The sequence below is a fragment of the Octopus bimaculoides genome, chromosome 14 (genome assembly GCF_046866305.1).
Source record: "Octopus bimaculoides isolate indiv1 chromosome 14, ASM4686630v1, whole genome shotgun sequence".
Lineage (NCBI taxonomy): Eukaryota > Metazoa > Mollusca > Cephalopoda > Octopoda > Octopodidae > Octopus > Octopus bimaculoides.
The window spans coordinates 6,980,629-7,004,381 of NC_142941.1; the positions used below are offsets into that span (position 1 = coordinate 6,980,629).

At 37.6% G+C, this 23,753-nt stretch overlaps 1 protein-coding gene across 9 annotated transcripts in view; it reads left to right on the forward strand.

Annotated features, from left to right (window-relative positions):
- Positions 1–2,728: 2,728 nt before the first annotated feature.
- Positions 2,729–23,753, forward strand: part of LOC106873401 (SMC5-SMC6 complex localization factor protein 2) — a 34,398-nt gene continuing 13,373 nt past the window's right edge. The window contains exons 1-18 of one of the 9 annotated variants that reach the window (XM_014920752.3): positions 2,729–2,861; positions 7,632–7,863; positions 8,624–8,743; positions 9,664–9,712; positions 10,496–10,526; positions 12,112–12,201; positions 12,579–12,611; positions 14,090–14,144; positions 15,324–15,361; positions 15,778–15,940; positions 16,214–16,315; positions 16,960–17,103; positions 17,830–17,887; positions 18,780–18,995; positions 19,851–19,928; positions 20,781–20,859; positions 21,648–21,827; positions 22,878–23,006. In XM_014920752.3, coding sequence (XP_014776238.2) covers positions 8,698–8,743; positions 9,664–9,712; positions 10,496–10,526; positions 12,112–12,201; positions 12,579–12,611; positions 14,090–14,144; positions 15,324–15,361; positions 15,778–15,940; positions 16,214–16,315; positions 16,960–17,103; positions 17,830–17,887; positions 18,780–18,995; positions 19,851–19,928; positions 20,781–20,859; positions 21,648–21,827; positions 22,878–23,006 — 1,491 coding nt within the window. In that variant the 5' untranslated portion in view covers positions 2,729–2,861; positions 7,632–7,863; positions 8,624–8,697. Of the gene's footprint in view, positions 2,862–6,429; positions 6,514–7,631; positions 7,864–8,623; positions 8,744–9,663; positions 9,713–10,495; positions 10,578–12,111; positions 12,202–12,578; positions 12,612–14,089; positions 14,145–15,323; positions 15,362–15,777; positions 15,941–16,213; positions 16,316–16,959; positions 17,104–17,829; positions 17,888–18,779; positions 18,996–19,850; positions 19,929–20,780; positions 20,860–21,647; positions 21,828–22,877; positions 23,007–23,753 lie in introns of those variants that run through there. The other 8 variants (XM_089362247.1, XM_089362248.1, XM_089362251.1 and 5 more) reach the window with 8 other exon arrangements.

Below are 23,753 nucleotides of genomic sequence, written 5' to 3' on the forward strand. Positions count from 1 at the left end.
AGGTGTGTATTGCAAGAAACAGCTGGGTTTCTTTCTCTAAACATTTTTACATAGTTCAACCTATACAAGCTAAAGTGTGAAAAAAAAAAAAAGGAATTTTGAAAAAAAGTTTCTATAAAACTAGTTTTTAAAGATCAAATGGCTATGGGGGTCCCCCAGGATAAGATAGTAATCAAAGGGGTCCATAGAAAAAAACTGGTTGAGAACCTCTGGATTAGATGTGTATAGTACTGAGGCATTGTTTAATAGCTGGATGCCCTGCCTGTCACTAACTCTTGTTTCTGCAAGTAAGGGATCCCTTATTCCATATGTCTTTGAAGGTAGAAAGTCAATGTTTGATTTGTTGATAGAAGACATGATGATAGTATATATATATATAAAGGTTATGAAGGGTATTGGAGTCAACTAAACCCTAAAGGTACATATATATAAATGAAAGAACCAGGGATCAAGGTGTAGGAAGAAAGTTAGCTTCAAGCAATCTGTAGTAAATATACAAAAATAACTTTCAAGGACAATAGTGGTTTATTGAGATGGAAGGCTGTGGATATTTTCTGTATCAAAGAACAATAAGCTGGAAAACGTTCTTTTTATATCTCATAGGTAGGCAACCAGGTGTGCAAAGAAGAATACAAGAATTACGGAATGGAGAAGGTAAGAGCTGCAAATGCCGAGAGAATAAAGCAAAAGACTTTAAATGCTGATTTTTCTGCGACCAAAAATCCTTTAAGCTGGTACCTTAGCATGGCCGCAGTCCAATGACTGAAATAAGTAAAATGATTTTTAGAAATTTAAAAAAATAGCGAGGGATTATAAAAAGAAATTTCAAGAGATTTGGCTGTTATTTCTAGCGTGTGGAGATACCTTCTAGACTTAGCTTCATGCGATGGTTGAAAATCATTTGAAAAAAATTCTGGGGTTGTTGTATTCGACTAAAAATTCCTCAAAGTGGTGCTCCAGCATGGCTGCAGTCTAATAACTAACAAGTAAAAGGTGAAAAAAATAATCGAAAAATATAACCGTGGGGCTTTGTCTTACACTCCAATTTATAACAGATAGAGATACCATCGAACTACTTAAAAAAATAAACTAAAAAAGGTACTCATGAAGAAGAGCGTACCCAAGTTTTTAAAATGAAATAAAATGTTATTCAAAAGTAAACCATTCCGAAAGATGTTTTAGAATGTTCTGAAAACACTCATCCCCGGTTTTCCCATATTTCTCTCTCCAAAGAAACTCACCTTGATGGGATTCAATCATATTTGTTTGTATTCCCATCATACTTTTCAATCTGCGTTTATATAATCCAACACATTCTTCTTCAAAAACTCTGAATGTATGGTAAAATATCATAAAACATTTTAAATAACAATAAATCGAATTATACCGAAATGAGTAACGCATTATTTCAAATTCAAAATTGTTTTATTTTCCACTTTCTTAATGTCTGGCGTGGGTCCTCTCTTCTCCATGAGTACCCCGCAAAAAATACTAACTTACTTCGAAAACATACACAATTAAGCGCTTGCATTAGTGAACTACAACTCTTGGAGAACCATGGCGCCATGGATTTAGTTGACGAAAGCTGAAAGAAGTCCATTGCATATGAGTGAGTGTGTGTGTGTGAATCTAAATGTGTTTGTCCTTCACCACCGCTTGATTTCTTTACATCCTTTAAACTTCGGCAAAAGAGGTCGATAGAATAAGTACAAGGCTTTCAAAAAAATCAGTGGGTACTACTAAAGCAGCGCGGACCCGAACGCGCAGTCGCGCGTCCGCGCTAGCTAGTCGTGAGTGGTCGATCCTAACCCTAACCCTATTCCTAACCCTAAACACGTATTCATTTGCACACGCGGGTTAGGGATAGGGTTAGGATCGACCACTCAAGACTAGCTAGTGCGGACGCGCGACTGCGCATTCGGGTCCGCGCTGCTTTAGTAGTACCAAATCAGTGGAGTCAATTTATTCGACTAAAGTTTTTTTAAAAAAAACCTTCGAGGCGATGCTTCAGCGTGGTCCTAGTCCAATAACTGAAACGACGCACAAGGCGGAAAATGAAGAAATGTGTGGTGGGGGGATTGAAAGTTGCGATTTTTGAAAATTTGTTTTCAGAACCGGAATCTCTACAGCCGAAAACGTGGGATTCCGTAAAAAAAAAAAAAAAAAATAAGGTGGGGAGGAGTCCGTTTATGTCTGCGCCACTGAAACGAGTAAAAGATAAAAATCTTGGAATCAATGGACAATAAAATTGACTCTGGCGGGATTTGAACTCAGAACGCAAAGGGACATAACTAAGTGCTGCAGTCATTTTGTTCGACAGTCTACGCTTCTTGTAAACCAACGCTTATTCTTAGAAATAAATAATTGGTATATCTGGTAATAAAACGACTTTAAAAAGCCAATGATATCCAGAATTCTATTTTAATGTACATGAACTAAAATGAAGTAAATATTCTTTATACAAAGTGATAGGGTCATGTTAAAATTCAAAACGTGTGAAACGGAAGTTATGAATGACGAAACCAAGACATCAAATAGGAAAGATATTTTTAAAAATTCTAAAACCTATATACCACAAGCAAATCGAAATATCCCAAACTAAATATTGAGTAAATACTTTAATAAGAAATTAAAATAAATTCTACGTAAGTTTTATTAATTAATTCATTCATTTTGCCATTACAGAAGAGCTACGATTGGTTATTTCTTACCGCCAAGGTTGTCAACACTATATTAGCTTTTATATGTAACCCGTCCGGTGTCATACGGAATTGTGTCACTGCTTTAAAATTTATTTTAACTTCCTTATTTTTCCCATTCGTTCAAAATATGGCGTTCAAACGAAGATGTCTCGATGCCAGGTAAGCACAACGATCCTGTTTAGACTTCTATTGTATCACTGCATTCGTAGCAGTTCATCCAGTGATGAACTATCTTTACTATCTGTTATTTATATTACAGCAATTTATTAATTTGCCATTAAACAATATATTTGAATCTAATTTCGCTTGTGTTTGTTGTTTTAAGTTGTTCAGATACCCCCCCCCCACACACACATGCTGTGTGCGTCTATTTTTATCACTTTCCTGCATACATATACCTACATATATACATAAACACACACACTTGCGTGCTTCTATTTTTAACACCTTTCTACATTCTAAAACATAAATGCATTCACACGAACATACATACACACACACGCACACAAATATATTGATAAAATGTAACAACAAAAGAACGAGTCCTCGATATTAGAGAAATAGAGGATTATTCATATATGTAAATAATAATAATAGTATTTTATAATTTCATAAGCTGCATAACAAAAACCATCGCACACACATGGTGTAATTTTCTGTGAAATCTGCTGGTTTAAAAGCTAGGTAGTAATTTAAATATAGCAACTGTAACCAACTGTTTTTCGTTTATTTGTTTTTAGCGACTACATAGGAATGTTTTTAATAAGTTTACTGCCGGATACAGTGTGTTGCTCTTTAAATAAAATAGTTAATGCTATTTTTGTTTAGTTTTCATTGGAAAAGCTAAATATACTTTTAAATATTTTTTTCATGGGTTTACAGCAGCAGTATGTATATATTTCAAACGAAATAATATCGGGTTTTCTTTAACACAAGGTGACGACATTTACTTCAGCACGAACCAGCAGTCACCAAGCGCGAACCCTTTTGGCTTCATTTCATCATTGGAGTCTTTATGCGGTCGCTCACCTTACTAGAAGTGGCATCTAAATCTCTATAGAAATGACGTCTTTTGTCACACGATTCTGATATTTTACTCCCAAAGGTGGAGAGCCAGCAGAATTGTTAGCAAGTCGGACGAAATGTTTAGCGGCATTTCTCTAACGTATACGTTCAAAGTTCAAATTCCGCCAAAGTCGACTTTAACCTTTCATCATTTTGGGGTCGATAAAATAAGTACCAGTCAAGTTACTGGAGTCGATGTAACCGACATGCCTCTTCCCTCGAAATTGCTGGGTGCAGCTTTCGTCACAGGTCACTAGATTTGAAGTACTGAGCTCCACCTTCTCCCTGCCATGTAAGTTGTTATCTGTTTGGTGGGATATGAAAGGTTTTGTCTACTTTGAACATTTAAACCCAAACCAAACGGTAACAAAGGAGATCTACTACAAGCAGCTTGTCAGCGCAAGAAGAAAAACAACCATCTTTGCTTTCAAGACGAAAGGTGTTCTTCCATCAGGATAATGCTCGGCCACATACAGCAAGGATGACATTCCAAAGGCTGGAGCAGTTTGAATGGGAAACAATGCCCCACTCACCATATTTGCTGGACATTGTCCCCTCTGATTATCATTTATTCCACAGTCTTCAGAATCATTTGGATGGGAAAAGTATGAATTCTGTAGATGAGGTCGGAACTGTAATGGAGTATTTTTCACAAGTGAATTTTGGCAGAAGGGTCTTACAAGTCTACCAGATAGATGGAAGAGCTTTGTAGAAAATGAAGGAGAGTATATTTTGGATTAAAAGAGAACTTTATCCCAATGTGGTCGATGCCAGAGCTGCCTGACTGGTTCCTGTACCGGTAGCACATAAAAAGCACCCTCTCGGAGTGGTTGGCGTTAGGAAGGGCATCCAGCTGTAGAAACCTTGCCAGATCAGATTGGAGTCCGGTCAGCCTACTGGCTTGCCAGTCCTCAGTCAAACCGTCCAACCCATGCTAGCAGGAAAAGAAGTATAAAACAAATTGTATTATGATCTGACCCAATAGATACACAATGGTCTTCATTCCAGAAAATTGTGAATTTCTTCAACCACCTCTAATGTTCTAATTCCTCTCTCACCCCACATCTCTCATGGTCTCTCACCTCTACCGTCATTGAACTTCTTGTGTCAGCATAAAACAGTTTCTTGGCTCATACAAGTTAATCTTTAGTCTGAAGCATTTCATAAGTTTTATGTAGCATTTTTACCCAGTTTAACACAAAACTTTACTGCTTAGTGAGCTTCCAAAATGCCTTCACGTCCTAATTGCACTCTTTAAAACTAGTCAGCTGTGACAAATGGAGCTTAGTAAGGTGTGTTCACAGTGCTGTCACAACTGTTTCTCTTCAATCTGAAATAACAAATGCTGACAGGTCAGCTTGTCTGATGTATAAGTCATGATATGCTAAAATTTACAGTAATCTAGGGCAGTTATAACTGCCTCTCCTAAAAGCAAGACTTCAGAAAGGTATCTCATGTGTAGCAATTAAATTATATGAAGTTTGGTGAAAAAAATCTTTTAAAATTATATCTTGTTTGAGAACCACCTAACAAAGCCACACATGTATGGACTCTCTCTCTCTCTCTCTCATTCTCCCCCTCTTTGAACTAAAAACTTTCTCGTCAGACCACTCCTTTTCTAACAACTTCTGTATTGACTTATTCACTGCTATTCCTGTGAAAGTAATTGCTGTCTGTTCCTTCCTTGTATGTGTTCCTTTGCCCACATACAATCATCCCCAAGCAAGCTAAATGCTCCACCTTTAACCTTAACCATCTCATTATACAGAGACCTTAATTACGAATTCCAGTGGGGATATGGAATTACCAAATAGGTTGTAGATGTAAATGTATATCCTGTATTTTATCTATCTATCTATCTATCTGTCTGTCTGTCTGCATGTTTGTGTTTTGACATGATGTAATATCAAGCCAACTACTTCAGAGTGTACCAGGTGCTTTTTATGTGACACCACCAACAGTGAGGTCATCAAGTAACTTACAAGGTGAGACTCCCCAACTGTGGTGGCGGAAAGTGGTATTGAGGGACATGGCTATGTGCCAGATGAGGGACAGGAAATGAGTGTCTTGTGATAGAGGAGACACATGGCTACCTCAGTTGGGCTGAAAGAGAGAGAGGGAAGGTGGTGAAGATACGAGAGGGCATGCACACGAGTAGAACCAGGAAGTTCAGGAACTTGTCTGGCCATTTTTCTTATCTCATTGTAAACATATGAGTTACAATGGATGCAGCTGAGAGACCGTTTCCTGTTTTTAAGAATCCGTGGAAATGCTTGCAATTTGGGAGTTAAAGTAATTATTTTGAAGTAGTTGCACGTTCAGCTGGCTGTGAGTAAGCGAATTCAGTTGTTTCCGTGTATATAAGTGCAGGCATGATTGTATGGTAAGAAGTCTGCTTCCCAACCATGTGATTCTGGGTTCAGTTCCAATCAAGGGCTTTTGAGTGGATTTGGTAGAGAGTTACTAAAAAAAATCCCTTTATATGTGTGTATATGCGTGTGTGTGTGTGTCTTTTTGTTTGTTCCCCCGCCACTACCACTTGACAACTGTTGTTCGTGTGTTTACGTTCCCATAACTTAGTGGTTTAGTGTGTGTGTTTGTGTATTCATGAATATAGGGAATGTATTTTTTTTTTCTTTTTTTGCTTGTTTTCTACTTTCAGTCAGGAAACAATCTTGAAGTATTTTCAAGTTTGCCGTGATCCGTGTGAGAGATTTTATCGTCTTACATTTTGAAATAGGTTTCAGTGAGTTACTGTGATAATAGCATTAACTTTTCTAATGACATTATAATAATACTAGTGCTGTTGCTACTACTACTACTAATAATAATAATAGTAATAATAATTATGTTCAGTATTAATTTTATCTATGTAAATAATAATGGTAAAGACTATTCCAAAATCCAACGACTATGCACTGCTTGTATTATAATGATTTCTAACATAACCACCTGTTTATTTTTTTCTATAGTTAATGATTTCTAACATTAATTAAAATTCCTGGAATTGTCTACCCTATCTTTCTTGAGTTAGTCGTTAAGATAGATGAATTATTAATCAGGTCTTCTGACTAATTTCAGCTAAAATTTCTTGGCTCACTATATTCTTTTCTACTCTAGGCACAACGCCCCAAATTTTGGGGGAGGGCGTGGGGCCAGTCAATTAGATCGATCCCCAGTATGCAACTGGTACTTAATTTATCAACCCTGAAAGGATGAAAGGCAAAGTCAACCTTGGCGGAATTTGAACTCGGAACGTAAAGACATGAAATACCACTAAGCATTTCGCCTGACATGTTAACGTTTCTGCCACCTTGCCAACTTTTTGGCACACTGAACATCCCTGAGAATATGTTAGGAGTATGTGTGTCTGTAGAGTGCTCAGCCGCTTGCATGTTAATTTCATGATCAGACTTTTCAACTTGTTTAGCTAATTAGTACTCTAATAATTTCATAAGCTGCAACATCTTTGCTAATTATACCACATTGGAATTCTTGTCTATTTCCATGTGTTCAAGAAACCTTTTTTACCTGCTTCAAAATTAATAAATTCATTATCATTTACTGTCTGTCTTCCATGCGGTCCTAGTTCGGATGGCTCAAGTACTATTGTCTAATTCGACATGGTTTCTACTGACAGATGCCTTTTCTAACATCAACCACTTTACAAAGTGTATTAATTCATAAAATAATTTCTCATTTGTGTTCAATAGATTTGTCTATAGATTAATTAATTAAATTTTTCTTAAGCTTTTGTTATTCATGATGGTACTCGAATGCTATTTTACTTCTGCTGTTTGACATTGTTTTCCAATTCCTTGTTTGGTTTCTCATTAGTTCTACATTTATTTTCTTTGTTTCAAGATGCCTTTTGCTGAGGTTGTAAACATAGTCAATCCCTAGAATACCTAGTGTTTAATAATTCTTGACGTTTCAAAGACTACACATTCTTACAAGAGAGAAAACAACAATACATAGAGAGAGGTTGGACAAACTCTAAGAATTTGTTCATGATTAATACACCATAATTGCATGTAAGCAGTGTTAATACCTGGTGGTTGTTGCTGAATTTGTGACATTTGAATAACTTATATAGGTAAGAAAATAAACGTTTTTTTTTTTTTTTTTTTTCACCTCAGACATGCTCTTTGCCTTCAATTTAAAAAATACTAATAATTCATGTTCTGTGTTTTAATAATTAATACAACGAGGAGTGAAGTTAAAATTAAAGTCTGGATACCAACGGCTGTTTCGGGAGGTTCATTGCGGGGAAAAAATAAAGGGATATAATACCCATTATTTGGCAATTCCTCCTTCTTCGGGGTAACAGGTTTTCCAGGTTGACAATGACGATTATATATACATACATACATACATATATATATATATATATATATATATATATATATATATATATATATATATATGCACACACAGTAATTCCTTGACTATCATGGGTGTTACATTCCAAAAAAAACCTGCGATAGGTGAAAATCTGCAGAGGAGAAACAGTACCGTACTGTATATTTTTTAAAATTATTTTTATAATTTGTATATATTTATTTTTATTATAAATGCAAAACAACACCACGGAGGAATCGGCATGAGCTCAAATAACAAACCGCAATATAGCAAGGGATTACTTTATATGTATGTTTATGTCAGAAAAAAAACAGGAAACCATCCCTATGTTCCCTATGGAGTAAGGTGGCTTAACCACTGGTTCTACTTGTAAATACCTTAAACAACCGAAGAGCCAATGCTTGTTTAATCCTTCAGTTTACTTCTATTATTTGTATTATTATTAGTTTATTATACAGCTAGGATGATAAATGCCACTGTTTTCTTCTCTACAGTAACATCAAGCAACCTGTCTACACATGCAATACCAACTCCCTCACAGTCTGTCACCACTAGCAACAGTCCGACAATGACCAGCAACTCCTTAAGATCCCGAAATAAAAAATCCACCGAAGGTGAATATTATTTACTTGTTGTATACATCTCTTCATTTAGTATACACCTCTCTTCATTTATCACTGATTCATTCATCACTGATCTGGGATTACACGGTACGCTCAATTGTGAACCATGTTGAGTTTTAAGATAAATTGATCTGTTATAAATATGAGCTGGTAATCAATTCAAGATTCTGTTTGTGATATTTTTTTTGGCCTGACTGGCCTTCGTGCCGGTGGCACGTAAAAGCACCCACTATACTCTCGGAGTGGTTGGCGTTAGGAAGGGCATCCAGCTGTAGAAACTCTGCCAAATCAGATTGGAGCCTGGTGTAGCCATCTGGTTTCACCAGTCCTCAGTCAAATCGTCCAACCCATGCTAGCATGGAAAGCGGACGTTAAATGACAATGACTTACTGATCATATGTTATTAAATTTTTTTCTAAATATTTTTCCAAGATGTGAAACAATATCCTCAAATGTGCTTAAACTGCTTGTGAGGTGTTATTTTGGGTGAGTCAGGGGGACAACTTGGGGTCACGGAATGAAACCTATTTTACCTTTGTGTTCTGTGATTCATTTATCACTGATTCATTTAACATGCCGTTTTCCGTTTTTTTAAAACCAAACAGCCGTGATCAACAAGCATAGCTGTACTTAACAAAAGTTAAGTACCATTTTCGATGTAATTGACTCGCCTCATCTTTCAATATTTTAAGTCTTGTGCCTATCAAAATACAGTCATTAAAACATATTTTAGTTTAAAATATTGTAATAAAAGGATTTTAGGCACCCAAAAATAACAATTCTATGCACTCCCAAATTCTTTTTGTTTTTCCTAACCTTGAAGTCCATCTCTGAATTCCTCCCCTTATGTAGCTATCGACTTCAACAATGGTTATCTCTGTCTTAAAAGCTTCTTCATTTCTTTCTTCCAGATGACCACTCCCGAGACAGCTCAGATTTATCAGTATCTGACGACAGTGGGTAAGTTTTTCACAATCAGATTACACAGTGTGGTGTCTTGATATTTATTACTTTTTTTTTTATTTCTTTATGTTTTTTTTTTCACTAACCATTGACCTTTGACCCTTCTGGTGTCAGTCAAGGCAGGAGTAAATTCCTTGCTATTACTTTGGACATTAATTAAATGCTGATGATGTCAGAATTTGTAGGATGCCTTGCAGCATTTAAGTATTTCCTTGCAAATTTCGAGTTCAAATCCTACAGGAGTTCACTTTGTCTTTCATCCTTCTGAAGTGCCAGTTTGGGACCCGATGCAATTTAATCCACCTATACCAGTTGTTATTTCAAGCTGGTTGGCTGACCACATAAGGCCTCTCTTGTTGAACACCAAAGCCAAAAGACATTAGTATCACCTTGTTCCCATTCCGGTTTCATTCCCAGGCATAGGCTATATTTCTTTTGAGAAGCAAGCTGCATGAGATATATCTTATTATCAAGCAAGCTGCACTGGTAAAACATTTTCATAAATTTATTTTCCTCATAAAATTAGGCACGCCATTCAGAAAGTCCCATGGGTTGCATGTGGTTTGCACACTGCAATTTGCTTATGATTGGTTTAAACCATACAAGACTTTCATTTTCAAATGTCAGACATTTGTTAAATGTCAAATATGGGCTACAAACATATATCAATATACATACATACATACATATATATATAAATATATAATTCATATGCATATATAATATATATATAATTCATATGTACATAAAAGGCTTTTCTTTGTGCTTGTCTTATTTCAGGATGTTACAGACTCGGTTGGATAAATGTGAGGTATGTATTAATTACTTTGCTATGGAATTCTGCACATTGATTTTTTATAGAGTAAGTTTTGCTCAGATTAATTTGGCACATGTGTGTGTGTGTGTGTGTGTGTGTTTTAAAAAGTGGCATGGAATACTGTATGTGATACCTTGTGACATGTCAGGGTGGTGTATCATGTATTTTAGTGTGATATGGGGGAGCTGTTTGTGTTCTGACATGTATTAGAACACGATATAAGATGCTGTGTTACAGCACAGTGGAGTGTGGTGTGTTTTGCAGTGTGGCTTGGTGCCATGTATATTACAGAATACTATGTTGTTTAGCCCCAGGTCAATTCTGATCCAGCAGGCCTATAATCTAAGACAGGGGTTTTCAAACTTTTTGACTTGTGGACCCCTTTATATTTCAGGCTTTACCTTAGGGACCCCCTTATAGACGCTTATGAAATTTATACATAAATATATGCTTAAAATAACATATTTTACATTTATTTATTTAACAGTATTTAACAAATAGGTTTATTGTCAATTAAAAGATTTCAATAAAAAACATATATAAAATCAAATTGCCCATAAAAAGTATTTGCTGTCTACGTCCCTGTCTTGTCTTTGCGGACTCCCTGTGGTCCGCGGACCACAGTTTGAAAACCCCTGATCTAAGACATTCCAGCCCTGACCATCTTGGGCAGCTTGTATCTAGGATAACATCATCCTAGATGCAAGCTGTCCCTCACTATTGATGACAGTAGGGTTTAATTCAAAGGGTAATTGACTGCTATTTTTAGCAGGTCAAACAACCATGGAAAGGTTCCCTTCTTTGGCTTGGCAGTGTGTGACAGTATGATGTGTTTTTCACTGCTAACACAAAAGTAAGGCACAATATTAACTTGCAGACTTTTAATACACTTGGTAGTACATTATGGTTGCAAAACGAAATACTGTGGCGTTGCTAGCAGTTAATCTGTGTGTGTGTGAATATATGTATGTAAATATGCATTTTTATGTGTGTGTGTAAATATGTATGTAGTTATGTATATGCATGCGTGAGTATATATGTATGTATTTAGTTATGTGTATATATATATGTGTATATATATATATATGTGTATGTGTATATATATATATATGTATATATATATATATATATGTGTGTATATATATATATATGTGTATATATATATATATATATATATATATATATAATAGGGACAAAATCCAGAATTACAGGTAAAAACTCAATTAAAATCAATTTATAAAAATTCAAATTAAATTGAGCTTTACATATGTGACAGTGGATTTTCATCGATGAGTTCATGAACCTTGGTTCTTTTCCCTAAAACTGTATGTATATATATATATATATATATATGCATATGTTTGTGTATGTATGTAGATATATACATGCACATCTACACGTATATAATGTATAGGTATGGTTGTGTCGTTAAGAAGTTCGCTTTCTAACCATTTAGAATCAGGTTCAGTCTCCTCGCATGGTACCTCAGGCAACTGTCTTATGCTATGATGCTAAAGCAGTGATGGCGACACGTGTGTATAATGTTTTGTTTTCTTCTTTTTCTTCTCTTTGTTTGCAGCTGAAGGACAGTGGGGTTCGGCTAGATGTGAAACCAAAGAGCAAGATCACCCTCACGTTAGATGTACTGGTTGCAGACAAGATTCAGCAGGTAAATTAATTACCATATATAATTGTTATTGTTGTTCAATGGAAGCTGTGTGATAGCTTTTGTAGATATGTTACATGTATACCCAAGTATTTTACATATATATATGTCGCCTTCCTGGCTCTTGTGCCGGTGGCATGTGAAAAGACATTCGAGCGAGGTCATTGCCAGTGCCGCCGGACTGGCTCCAGTGCAGGTGGCACATAAAATACACCATTTTGAGCGTGGCTGTTGCCAGTACCACCTGACTGGCCTTCCATGTAAGCATGGAAATGTAGATATTGATGATGATGATGATATGTATCATTTTAAACATTTACCTGTCTTATTTTGTTCACCAGACATTCTAATTAATAATCTCACCTTTCTCATTTTATTAGGATGAGTTGGACAGGATGAACAGAGAGCTTCAGGTTTGCATCTCCCTTTTCTCACCCTCTCTATTTTTTTCATCGTCTTCTCCCACCACCTCTTTTATGTCTATCCTTCTTTTCCTTCTGCCCTTCTTCATCTCTCCCTCTCTCCATTTTCTTTACTCACTTCACATTACCTCCCCCACTCCTCTTTCTCTCATGTCTCTGCTACCATTCTATCAACCACTTCCATCACCATAACTAATGGATTTCTTATGAAATATACTGTTTTTTTTTTTTTCATTTAATTTAAAAAATTGTTAACAACATAGACATTTATTAAAGTAACTCCTGTATTTGATGGCATATATGATGCACCTTTCCCCCCCAAAAAAAATGTTTTAAAAAAATCACTCTGGGACCTATATGCAAAGTTGTGCCTTGCATAAGCTAATTTTGTCCCTGGTGCTCACTACTATAGGCTAATTTTAATCTAAACAGTATCTTCTACCTAGCCTGACTCCGTAATACTATTATTTACTTAAATATCATTTAAATAATTTATTGACTTATGTAATGTTCAAAGATTACTTTAAATATTATATTCTTTAACCCTTTATCATTTAAATTGGCCATATCTGGCTCAATTATTACACCTGTTTTATGTACAGACTGGCCATATTCAACATCTCACACCTACCCTGCAATGTCATACTAAAAATAAACAAGCACATCATTGAAATCTCAACACAGAAAGATAATCTGTGAGTTAATTCAAAGAAATGTGAATAAACAAGCTTTACATTAGACAAGAATAATCTAAATGCTAAAGGGGTTATGTACTAAAACGAAGGCACATGGCTTCGTGGTTTGGGTGTTCAGCTCATGATCGTAATGTCGTAGGTTTGAATCCTGGGGATGCATTGTTTCCTTGAGCAAGACACTTTATTTTCTCTTGTTGCTCCAGTCCACTCAGCTGGTAAAAAATGAGCTGTACCTGTATTTTTCAAAGGACCAGCCATGGCGCATTCTGTGTCATGCCGAACCTCCTTGAGGACTACGTTAAGGGTACATATGTCTGTGGAGTGCTCAGCCACTTGCATGTTAATTTCACGAGCAGGCTGTTCCGTTTATCGGATCAACTGGAACCCTTGTTGTTGTGAACAAACAGAGTGCCAATAGTGATGTATTAAAGATTTTTATCCCGAATATACACAACCGAAATTGAGGTGCATCTTTTATGCCATCAAATACAATAACGCTCTTGATATTGAAGCTGGGGTTTAGTACTTACGCTAAAATGTTCTGACTTAAAACTATCCTGGATTGCTTTCATTTTGCTTGTGAATCCTTTCAAAATTGGCAATTTGGAGCCAGAGAACTCAAGATGGTGCTCAAGTGGTTTTGTATGGCATGGGTAAGACCTTAATGCATGTTTTGCTCCATTCCTAGCTTGTCTCACTCCTTTATGTCACTAGTATGTCTCCACATACCACCACCACCACCACCATTCACCAGTGTCTTTATTTCAATTCCAGGCTGATTTGAAGTGTGGTGGCGTTAGCAACATGTTAGCTGAATTGAACGAACCAGGTAAGTATGTAATGAGTACATGCAGTAATTGCCATATAGCCATACACATCCATGATGTACTTCTTTCAGTTTCCATCCACCAAATCCACTCACACGGCTTTGTTCAGCCTGGGGCTAAAGTAGAAAATACTTGCTCGAGATGGCATGCAGTGGGACTGGACCCAAGACCATTTATGTAGACATGTCTGCATGGTCAAGTAGTTTGCTTCACAACCACATGGTCTTGTGTTTGTTCCTGCTGTGTGGTACTGTGGGTAGGTGTGTTGTGTTAGTATTGGGCTGGCCAATGCCTCCCGAGTGGAATTTGTTGACAAAAACTGTATGAAGCTTGTCTTTAATTATAGAGTGTGTGTATGATAAGAATTTAGAAGAATTTGAAAAATATGAAATTTTTTTACTTTGAATTCCACCATTAGAAATGAATTGTGTGTGTGTTGGTATTGTTAATCTGTTGTGTTAAAACAGTGTCTCTATCAACACAACAGTAGACTTGTCTAGCCATTCACCTATTTCAGGCGCCAAGCTGACAGAAACGTTAGCACGCTGGGCGAAATGCTTAGCAGTATTTCGTCTGCTGTTACGTTCTGAGTTCAAATTCCGCCGAGATTGACTTTGCCTTTCATCCTTTCGGGGTCGATAAATTAAGTACCAGTTACACAATGGGGGTCGATATAATCGACTTAATCCCTTTGTTTGTCCCCTCTATGTTTAGCCCCTTGTGGGCAATAAAGGAATAAGAAACGTTAGGATGCCGGGCAAAATGCTTCGCGGTATTTCGTCCATCTTTACGTTCTGAGTTCAAATCCCGTTGAGGTCGACTTTACCTTTCATCCTTTCGGGGGTAGATAAATTAAGTACCAGTTGCGTACTAGGGTTGATTTAATCGACCGGCCTCCTTCCCAAATATTTCGGGGTCTTGTGCCTAGAGTAGAAAAGAATATAAGTCAGCCTTGAATCAGCAATACCAAATAGGTGGCGCCAAAATGTCTTGTATCCTGGTTGACTCAGAGTTCTGTTTGAAAGAGCAGAGTGCTGTGTAGTAAGCTCAAAACCTGGATTTCATGAACTTAACACCAACCTCTTCACCATTTGCATGGTTAAATGGTGGAGAAGTTTCTACACAAACATCCACTATTGGTCATTCAGTTATATTATCTGCATATCTCTATCTCTTTACAGATGGAATGTTACCAGAACACAAGAAGCAACTAGAAATGGTAAATATGTTTTTTGTGCTGTTTTTTTTTTTTCTCTGATGGCATAAATTTGTTTAAAAATCTATTTTATTTATTTATTTATTTTTTTTTTTTTTTCGTATTTTTGAACTGAAGAATAAGGTATTTTTGTTCTTGTTGCTCTGATTTACCAAACTTGTGATCCAAAGCTTTCTATCTGTGACCATTCCATCTAATTTAAAGACACAATATGTCTATGAGTACATTAATTAATCTGTCATATCTATAAAACTATTGTGTCTAAACTCCCGTTACTATATTTATAAACCCATATTGAGAAACTCGTCCTATTCTACGGCTCTAAAACCATGTCACAATATATGCCAACACCTGTTTATTTCTCCATAACACACACACATTCCTGTTGTCTCAAAATAATTTGATGTTTCTCATTTCAGCTGAGCAATTTCCCACAGCACAACATCAATGAACTTCCACCGTGGGAGACACTGTTCGAAGCCTCCAATTATTGTTGCCTCTTCAACTCTGACCTGCAACTCAGCCATATAAAGTTTCTGCCTGGGAACAGTAAAATAGACAATACACTGGCAAACACAGAAGGTGAGAGGCTGAAGAGGACGGGGTTTTCACATTAAGGATTTGCTGTGTTTTTGTGTGTGAGGTGAAGAAGTCGCTGTTGGAGGTTATGAGATGTGAGATAAGTTTGTAACGTAAGAGTGAGAGAGGTAGTAGCAGCAAGGTAGTGGTAGTGGTTGAGGGTGAGTGAGTGAGTTCACTCTCTCTTTCTTTCTTTCTTTTTATGTGTGTCATCAAATGAATAGTTTCGTTCACTCTTTGACATATTCTTTACTTAATTCGTTGAAATCTTCACAGGTACCGAACAGCTGGAATTCATCTTGAAGTCTGATATCCTGCGCATTGTATGGTATGCCGTGTCCAACAAAAATTTGGTCCTTCGATGGCTGTTCTTCTTAAGTAGGTACCCAGTGAATTCTATTTTACTTTTATTTTTTTTTATCCTAGATTACCTCATATATGGGTGGGGTGGGGTGGGGTGCTGAAAAGTTCCTGGCTTTGGGTAAAAAAAATTACAGGAGGGATCAGTTGATTATTTTATCCACCATATTCATCTCTCTGATTCACATACATTTTTTTTTTCCTGTTTTTATTTGTTTCAGTCATTGGACTATGGCCATGCTGGGGTACCACCTTGAAGGGTTTCCATTGAATGACTTGACCCCAGTAGTTATTTTTTAAGCCTGTTATTTATTCTATCAACCTCTATTGCCGAACTGCCAACTTATGAGAACAAAAGCTGTCAAGCCATGACCATCCCATCTTAGTTTTCAGGAATAGTGTACTCTTGACTGTATTAACTAAAGTACCCCTTTTTGTAGGATAGCAGGGTGTACTTTGATGTAAACTTGGCTGTTATTTCTTGCTCACCAATTGACCACATAGAAGCTTCCCTGTCATGATGTTTTATTTTTTGTTGTTTTTTTTTAATGCTGATGGTAGTGATGTATAAATGTATATATCTATGCATTTATACACCGTCACTCTCATCTTGCACTCATCATAGCTGCCTCCAGGCTCTTAATTCCATCTCTTATTTGTAGTGTCTATTCACAATGACGTCTCGGTGAGTGAAGCATGTTATCAGATCATACTGAACGCAATCCAGCTACAACTCTCATCTTCCCGGACGAAAAACACGTGGGCACCAGACATTGCAGATATATTGCGTATATTTATAAACTATGGTGAGTAGCACATTATTTTCTCCCTTTTTTTTTTTCTAAAACTTTTTTCCTTTGTTAGAAAGACGTGTTGTTATTTAGTTCCTGGCTTACTCTTATCAGGCATTCCAGCCATGGCCTTTCCACCTTTTAATGGTCATGTTGGATTACATTATGTAATGAGGGTTTTTTTTTTTTTTTTTTTTGTATTTAAGATGATAGGCGCGGGAGTGGCTGTGTGGTAAGTAGCTTGCTTACCAACCACATGGTTCCGGGTTCAGTCCCACTGCGTGGCACCTTGGGCAAGTGTCTTAAACTATATAGCCTCGGGCCGACCAAAGCCTTGTGAGTGGATTTGGTAGACGGAAACTGAAAGAAGCCCATCGTATATATATATATATATATATATATATGTTTGTGTTTTTCCCCCCCAACATTGCTTGACAACCGATGCTGGTGTGTTTACGTCCCCGTAACTTAGCAGTTCGGCAAAAGAGACCGATAGAATAAGTACTAGGCTTACAAAGAATAAGTCCCGGGATCGATTTGCTCAACTAAAGGCGGTGCTCCAGCATGGCCGCAGTCAAATGACTGAAACAAGTAAAAGAGTATGGTAAAGTGGACATTGAAATGATGATTGTGTATGGGTGTGTTTCTGTGCCCGTGGTGATGGAGAGAGGATGTGTGTGAGTACATTGAATGAATATTCATTCACTCTTCTTCTTACAATCTTTATGTACTTTGTTCTAGGTGCTCCAGTCCATGACCTTGTGCCCAACCAAGCATTTCTTCGTTCTCTACCTCTAGGGTAAGTAATTCCGTCTCTATTAGAATCTTCTATACCGGTGATAGTGGACCATGGCATACATGTCAGCAGTGTCAGGCCACGGGTTTTGTAGATGACATGTAAAAATTCCTTATTTATAAACATTTACCTAAAATGGCAAAGGCCGTAATTTATCTCCTACTGGCAATGTAAACATGAGTGTCTCTATGCACCAGAAAACTATCGCAGTATCATGTGTTCTAACACAACATCCACTTTTAAGCGGGGGATAAATATTACCTTTTGTTATTTATACTACTACTGTTGCTAATAATTCATCATCATCATTTAACGTCCGTGTTCCATGCTGGTATGGGTTGGACGGTTTGACTGCGGTCTGGAAAGCCAGAGGCTGCTCCAGGCTCCAGTCTGATCTGGCAATGTTTCTACAGCTGGATGCCCTTCCTAACGGCAACCACTCCTGGAGTGGTTGGCGTTAGGAAGGGCATCCAGCTGTAGAAACATTATCTGGTTTGTGTGTACACTGTTCTTGAGTATCTGCATCATACAAGTGATGTTCTTTGTTTCCAATCTTCTATGGGAAGCATGTCTGACCCTGGTGAATTATTACCTTGCTTGGAAACAGGTGAGGGTTGGCGACAGGAAGAGCATCCAGCTGTGGAAAAATCTGCCCCAACAAATTCCATCTGTACTACACAAACATAAGAAAATGAACATTAAATGATGATGATGGTACTCGTATACCCTTTTCACCCAGTGGGTAGGGTACAGCTTAGTCTCTGACCATATAACACATTGTCCTAGTTTGGTTTACATATTACAAATGAATAACAATTAAGATCTGATATAATCTGACCTTACTTGTTTTATAAACCAAGGCTGTATTTCTCCTCCTCCTCCTCCTCCTCCTCAGGGCTCTGCAAAAACCCATCAACACAAATTGTAAGCATACGAAGCAAGACAAATCAAGTACCACAACATCATCTCCCAGAAATGCTGATTCTGTGCAGCTTAAAGGTTTACAAGATGCTGCATCGGCCCCGAAACTCAGAAAATCTGATAAAGCACAGTTTAACAGCACTGGTTTGGTTTATGTCCTTTCTGTGTTAAGTTTCGTCCTTGACTCAAGGTGAGTGAGTACTAATAGCAGTATTTGTTGCTAATATAAATTATAATTCCGTGACAATCGCTCTGTGTAACTGACCAATCAGAACACAGTTCATGGTAATCTTCTCAACCTGAGAAACATTTATATTTGATATTTTTTTTATAAATGTGCAGTAATAGTCATTAACCAGCTAAGATTTGATTAATCGTGTGACAAGTTTTCCTCACCAACCAATCAGACCACAGCATTTCATTTTCTCCTTGTCTCCAGTAATATTTACATTCCTCAACTCCTCGTCTGCTAACAGTAGTGACTGCTTTCTGTTTTGTTTCACCATAACTGAATATAAGAACGTATATATAATATATATATAGTGTACTGGTCCTTGAAAAGTACTCCATCTGGTGAGAGATAAATATTATTTAATAAACACAATATGTGTATTATGTGCTACTATTAGTTTCATGTACTGGAAGCATGCCAGACAGTGTTTTTAACACATCTGGTGTCCTTGCACAATCATCAGACACATGCTCTCATGAAACTAATAGCATCACATAAATACATATATTGCATTTATTAAATAATATATATATATATAATTGTCAGTCTGTCACACTTTGACTCGATCTAAATTCACACCTTATATTTCGTTTCTCATGAGAATGTCAAAAGAGGGGATGATTCATAGCAAAATAATAATCTGTTAAAATGATTTTGGTGCCCTCCTTCTGGGAGTATCTCCTCACCTTGTATGGTTTGAACACTACTTGTAATGCTACAGATATTTTGGAACCATGGTTAGAAATGTTGTTGGTGTTTCTTTTTTTCTTTTTCTACTTGTCTTCTAATCTAATCTTTTCGTTCATTTCACAGGCCATATTATACAACAGACCAGCTCTCTGCCTTGTTTTTAATGCTGTGCAAAGTCCGGTTGGATATTCATATTGCCACGTAAGTGACAATGTTCTTTCTCTCTTTCTTTGTTATGCAGTTCCTCCCCCTCATTAAATCAGTCTCAATCAAGCAACATGGTTATCTTTTATCTTTTACTTGTTTCAGTCTTCAGAGTGTGGCACTTCCACAAGAGATTTCTTTCTAGATGAATACCACAGAAAATTTACTTTACGTAGTGTATTTACATTAGGCATCATCATCGTCGTTTAACGTCCGCTTTCTATGCTAGCATGGGTTGGACGATTTGACTGAGGACTGGTGAACCAGATGGCTACACTAGGCTCCAATCTGATTTGGCAGAGTTTCTACAGCTGGATGCCCTTCCTAATGCCAACCACTCCGAGAGTGTAGTTGGTGCTTTTACGTGCCACAGGCGGTACTGGCAACGGCCACGCTCAAAATGGTGTATTTTACGTGCCACCTGCACAGGAGCCAGTCCAGCGGCACTGGCAACGATCTCACTCGAATGTCTTTACAAGTGCCAGGAAGGCGACGCTGGGCACAGGTGCCATCACGATTTCGCTTTCGCTTGCCCCAACAGGTCTTTGCAAGCCGAGTTTCGTGTCCAATGAAGGAGACGACGTTGGCATGGGTGCCGATATATATGTATATCTGTGTATGTATATATATATATATATATATATATGCAGCAGAGAATTTTGTCAGTGAACAGGTCGCGGTCTCAAAGCGACGAAAATATTTTGACAAATTAAATTTAAATGTTGAAGTGAATCTGACGGCTTTTGTGTGTTATTTTGAATGGCTTATAAACACCTTCCACGCTGCAATTATATTTATATATATATATATATATATATATATATATATATATTCTTTTCATTTACAAAGGGATCCACTGGTCAAGAATTTGCAAGCTGTTCTCTCAAGAATCATCCAGAAATTTCCAGCTGCAGAATGGCCACAAACGGTAAGTGTGTATGTATGTATGTTTATGTATACAATTATTTAATTGCCTAAAATGCATGTGACAACACTGTTTTTCTCTTTCCTTCTGTCTTTGTGACAAGGGTTCTGAATCTTCAGATTCTTCACTCTACACAGCAATTGTGATTTTTACCAAAGTTTCCTATGATCTCTCCTGTCAAATATTCCTCCAGTTCCACAAGATGGCTGCTTACGATGGCGTCAGTAGGGTGGTGGTAGCATCTCACCATGCTTATGGCTAGGTGAACTGGGCCGAGTAGACTTACTTCATAGCTTTTATATACAACAGTACAGGAAGCAAACCACAGTCTTTGTTTGTGGGCAGACACTTTATTGAAGAATCAGCCCTTTATGATCTTTGCAAATCAACACTGGTTTAACATCCACCCATAGGTCTAACATGAACCTTAATTTTATTGAAGCAGTTTTTGTATGGCTGGATGTAAACCAATGTCCTCGTCATGCAAGCGATGCTGTTCATTTCCATTATTTTCTGAAAACATGTCTGGCCAGCGGGGAATATTACCTTGCTTGGAAAAAGTAGAGGGTTTGTAACAGGAAGGGCATTCAACTAGAAAATCTGGTCTAATGAATTCTATCTGACCCAGGAAAGCATGGAAAAGTGTTATCACTGATTCCGTAAAGGGGTCAATGGTATATGGAGTTTACCAACAACCCCCTATTCTACAAAGTGGAGGGTAATCTTGTAGTTAGTTGTTGCTGTTGTAATCTCACAGATGAAGCCCTGCTATTATTTATGATATTTTCCAGGCCATCAATCTGTCCATTGACCTGACCACATTGACCAGGGACCCCCATAACATGCTCTTCCTCACACAGACCTTACCACACTGTCAACAGAGTGTTGAACTCAGGCAGAGATTGGCTACACTACAGCTATATGTGATCACTGAACAGAATATATCCACTATCAGCAAAGAAGATGTTAATGTGAGCATTCTATTACTTTATAAACTATTGTTTTATCAAAGAGAGAGTGTGTATGAGGTGATTGTGTGCAGTATATCTGTGGGTCAATAAATGTTGCTTTGAACTGGTGTAATTCTAGACAAGATGAAGAACCATTTGTGTTTATATGAAGTGTGTTTGACTGATTAAAAAGTGTGCTCCCCAACCACATGGTTCCAGGTTCAGTCTCATTCTGTGTCACCTTGGGCAAGTGTCTTCAGCTATAGCTAAAACCTTGTGAATCAATTTCATAGACAGATGCTGAAAGAAGTGTGTGTGTGTGTGCTTGTGTCTCCTCGTCTTGACATCACATGATTGTTGTAAATGAATGTCAGTCATACAAGCAGTGTCGTTCATTACCAGTATTCTGAAAAAAAAACCCCATTTCTGTTGGCCATGAGGAAATATAAACTTGCCTGGAAACAGCCGAGCATTGGAAATAAGGGTGTTTGGCTGTAGAAAATCTGCGTCAGTCAACTCCCTACAACCTAGGAAAGTGTGGAAAAGTGGATTAAAAAAAAACATCTGTCTGCTTTGTATGCATATTTTGTACACTCGGTGTATGTATGCATGCTTGCACATGTGCACACACACACACACACACACACACACACACACTGGCTAGGCTTGGCTTAGTTTGAGGCCCTCAGCTTACAGTGGAATCACAGAGATACTTGTGATATACTGCATGCCAGGTTTTTTTTTTTTTTTTTTTTTGCATCTGTTGCAGTCAATTGCCACAGCTTGAGGTCTCCACCCGTGACCTGCCTGTTTATTCCTTAATATTGTCTAACCATCTTTTCCTTTGTTCAGCTTGCCTCCTCTTTTCCCCCTCCTCTTCACTTTCTTGAAGCCTAGCTTTTTGCAAGACCACAGGATCATGTTACATAGCCACTTCTTCCATCTTCTGATTTGTGATATGTTGTTTGGTGGTGATTGCACAGAGAATGTGTTGTTGAGTAGTTGATTGTGTAAATATCTGTTGTTGTCTTTGTATTAATTTCATCCTACTATTTCTTTTAATTTCCACAGATTTCTCAATTGTTTTGTCTGTTTCCTCACCTGAAATCATTTGCTCAGAACAAGCTCAGTACCCTCTCTGTAACCGTCGACTTACTCAGTATTGCAGTTGGAGGGAGCTCCCTTCAGAAATCTGACCGGGTAAACTTATCCTTCATTTATTCTCATCTTTAGCTGGCAGATCGACAGGATATAAGTTTTGAGTTCAAATCCTGTTGAAGTCAACTTATTTTTTTTTATCCTTCTGGGGTCAATAAAACAAAATACAAATCTTGTGTGGGTGGCACATAAAATACACCATTTTGAGCGTGGCCGTTGCCAGTACCGCCTGACTGGCCTTCATGCCGGTTGCATGTAAAAGCACCCACTACACTATCAGAGTGGTTGGCGTTAGGAAGGGCATCCAGCTGTAGAAATTCTGCCAAATCAGATTGGAGCCTGGTGTAGCCATCTGGTTTCACCAGTCCTCAGTTAAATCGTCCAACCCATGCTAGCATGGAAAGCCGACATTAAACGATGATGATGATGAATTCATTATAAACTCTGTGTTGGTTAGCGTAGGTGTCTGGTTGAGAAGCTGGATTCCCAATCATATGGTTTCAGGTTCATTCCCACTGCATAGCACCTTGGGCAAGTGTCTTCTATTATATCCTCTGGCTGACCAGAGCCTTGTGAATGGATTTGATAGATGAAAACTGAAAGAAGCCCATCATATTTGTGCGCGTGTGTGTACATATATATCATCTTTGTTTAACGCCCACCTTCCATGCTGGCATGGGTTGGACGGTTTGACAGGCGCATGCACCACTTCTGTGCCTGTTTTGGCATGGTTTTCAGAGCTGGATGCCCTTCCTAACACCAACAACCCAACAGAGTGCTTTTTACGTG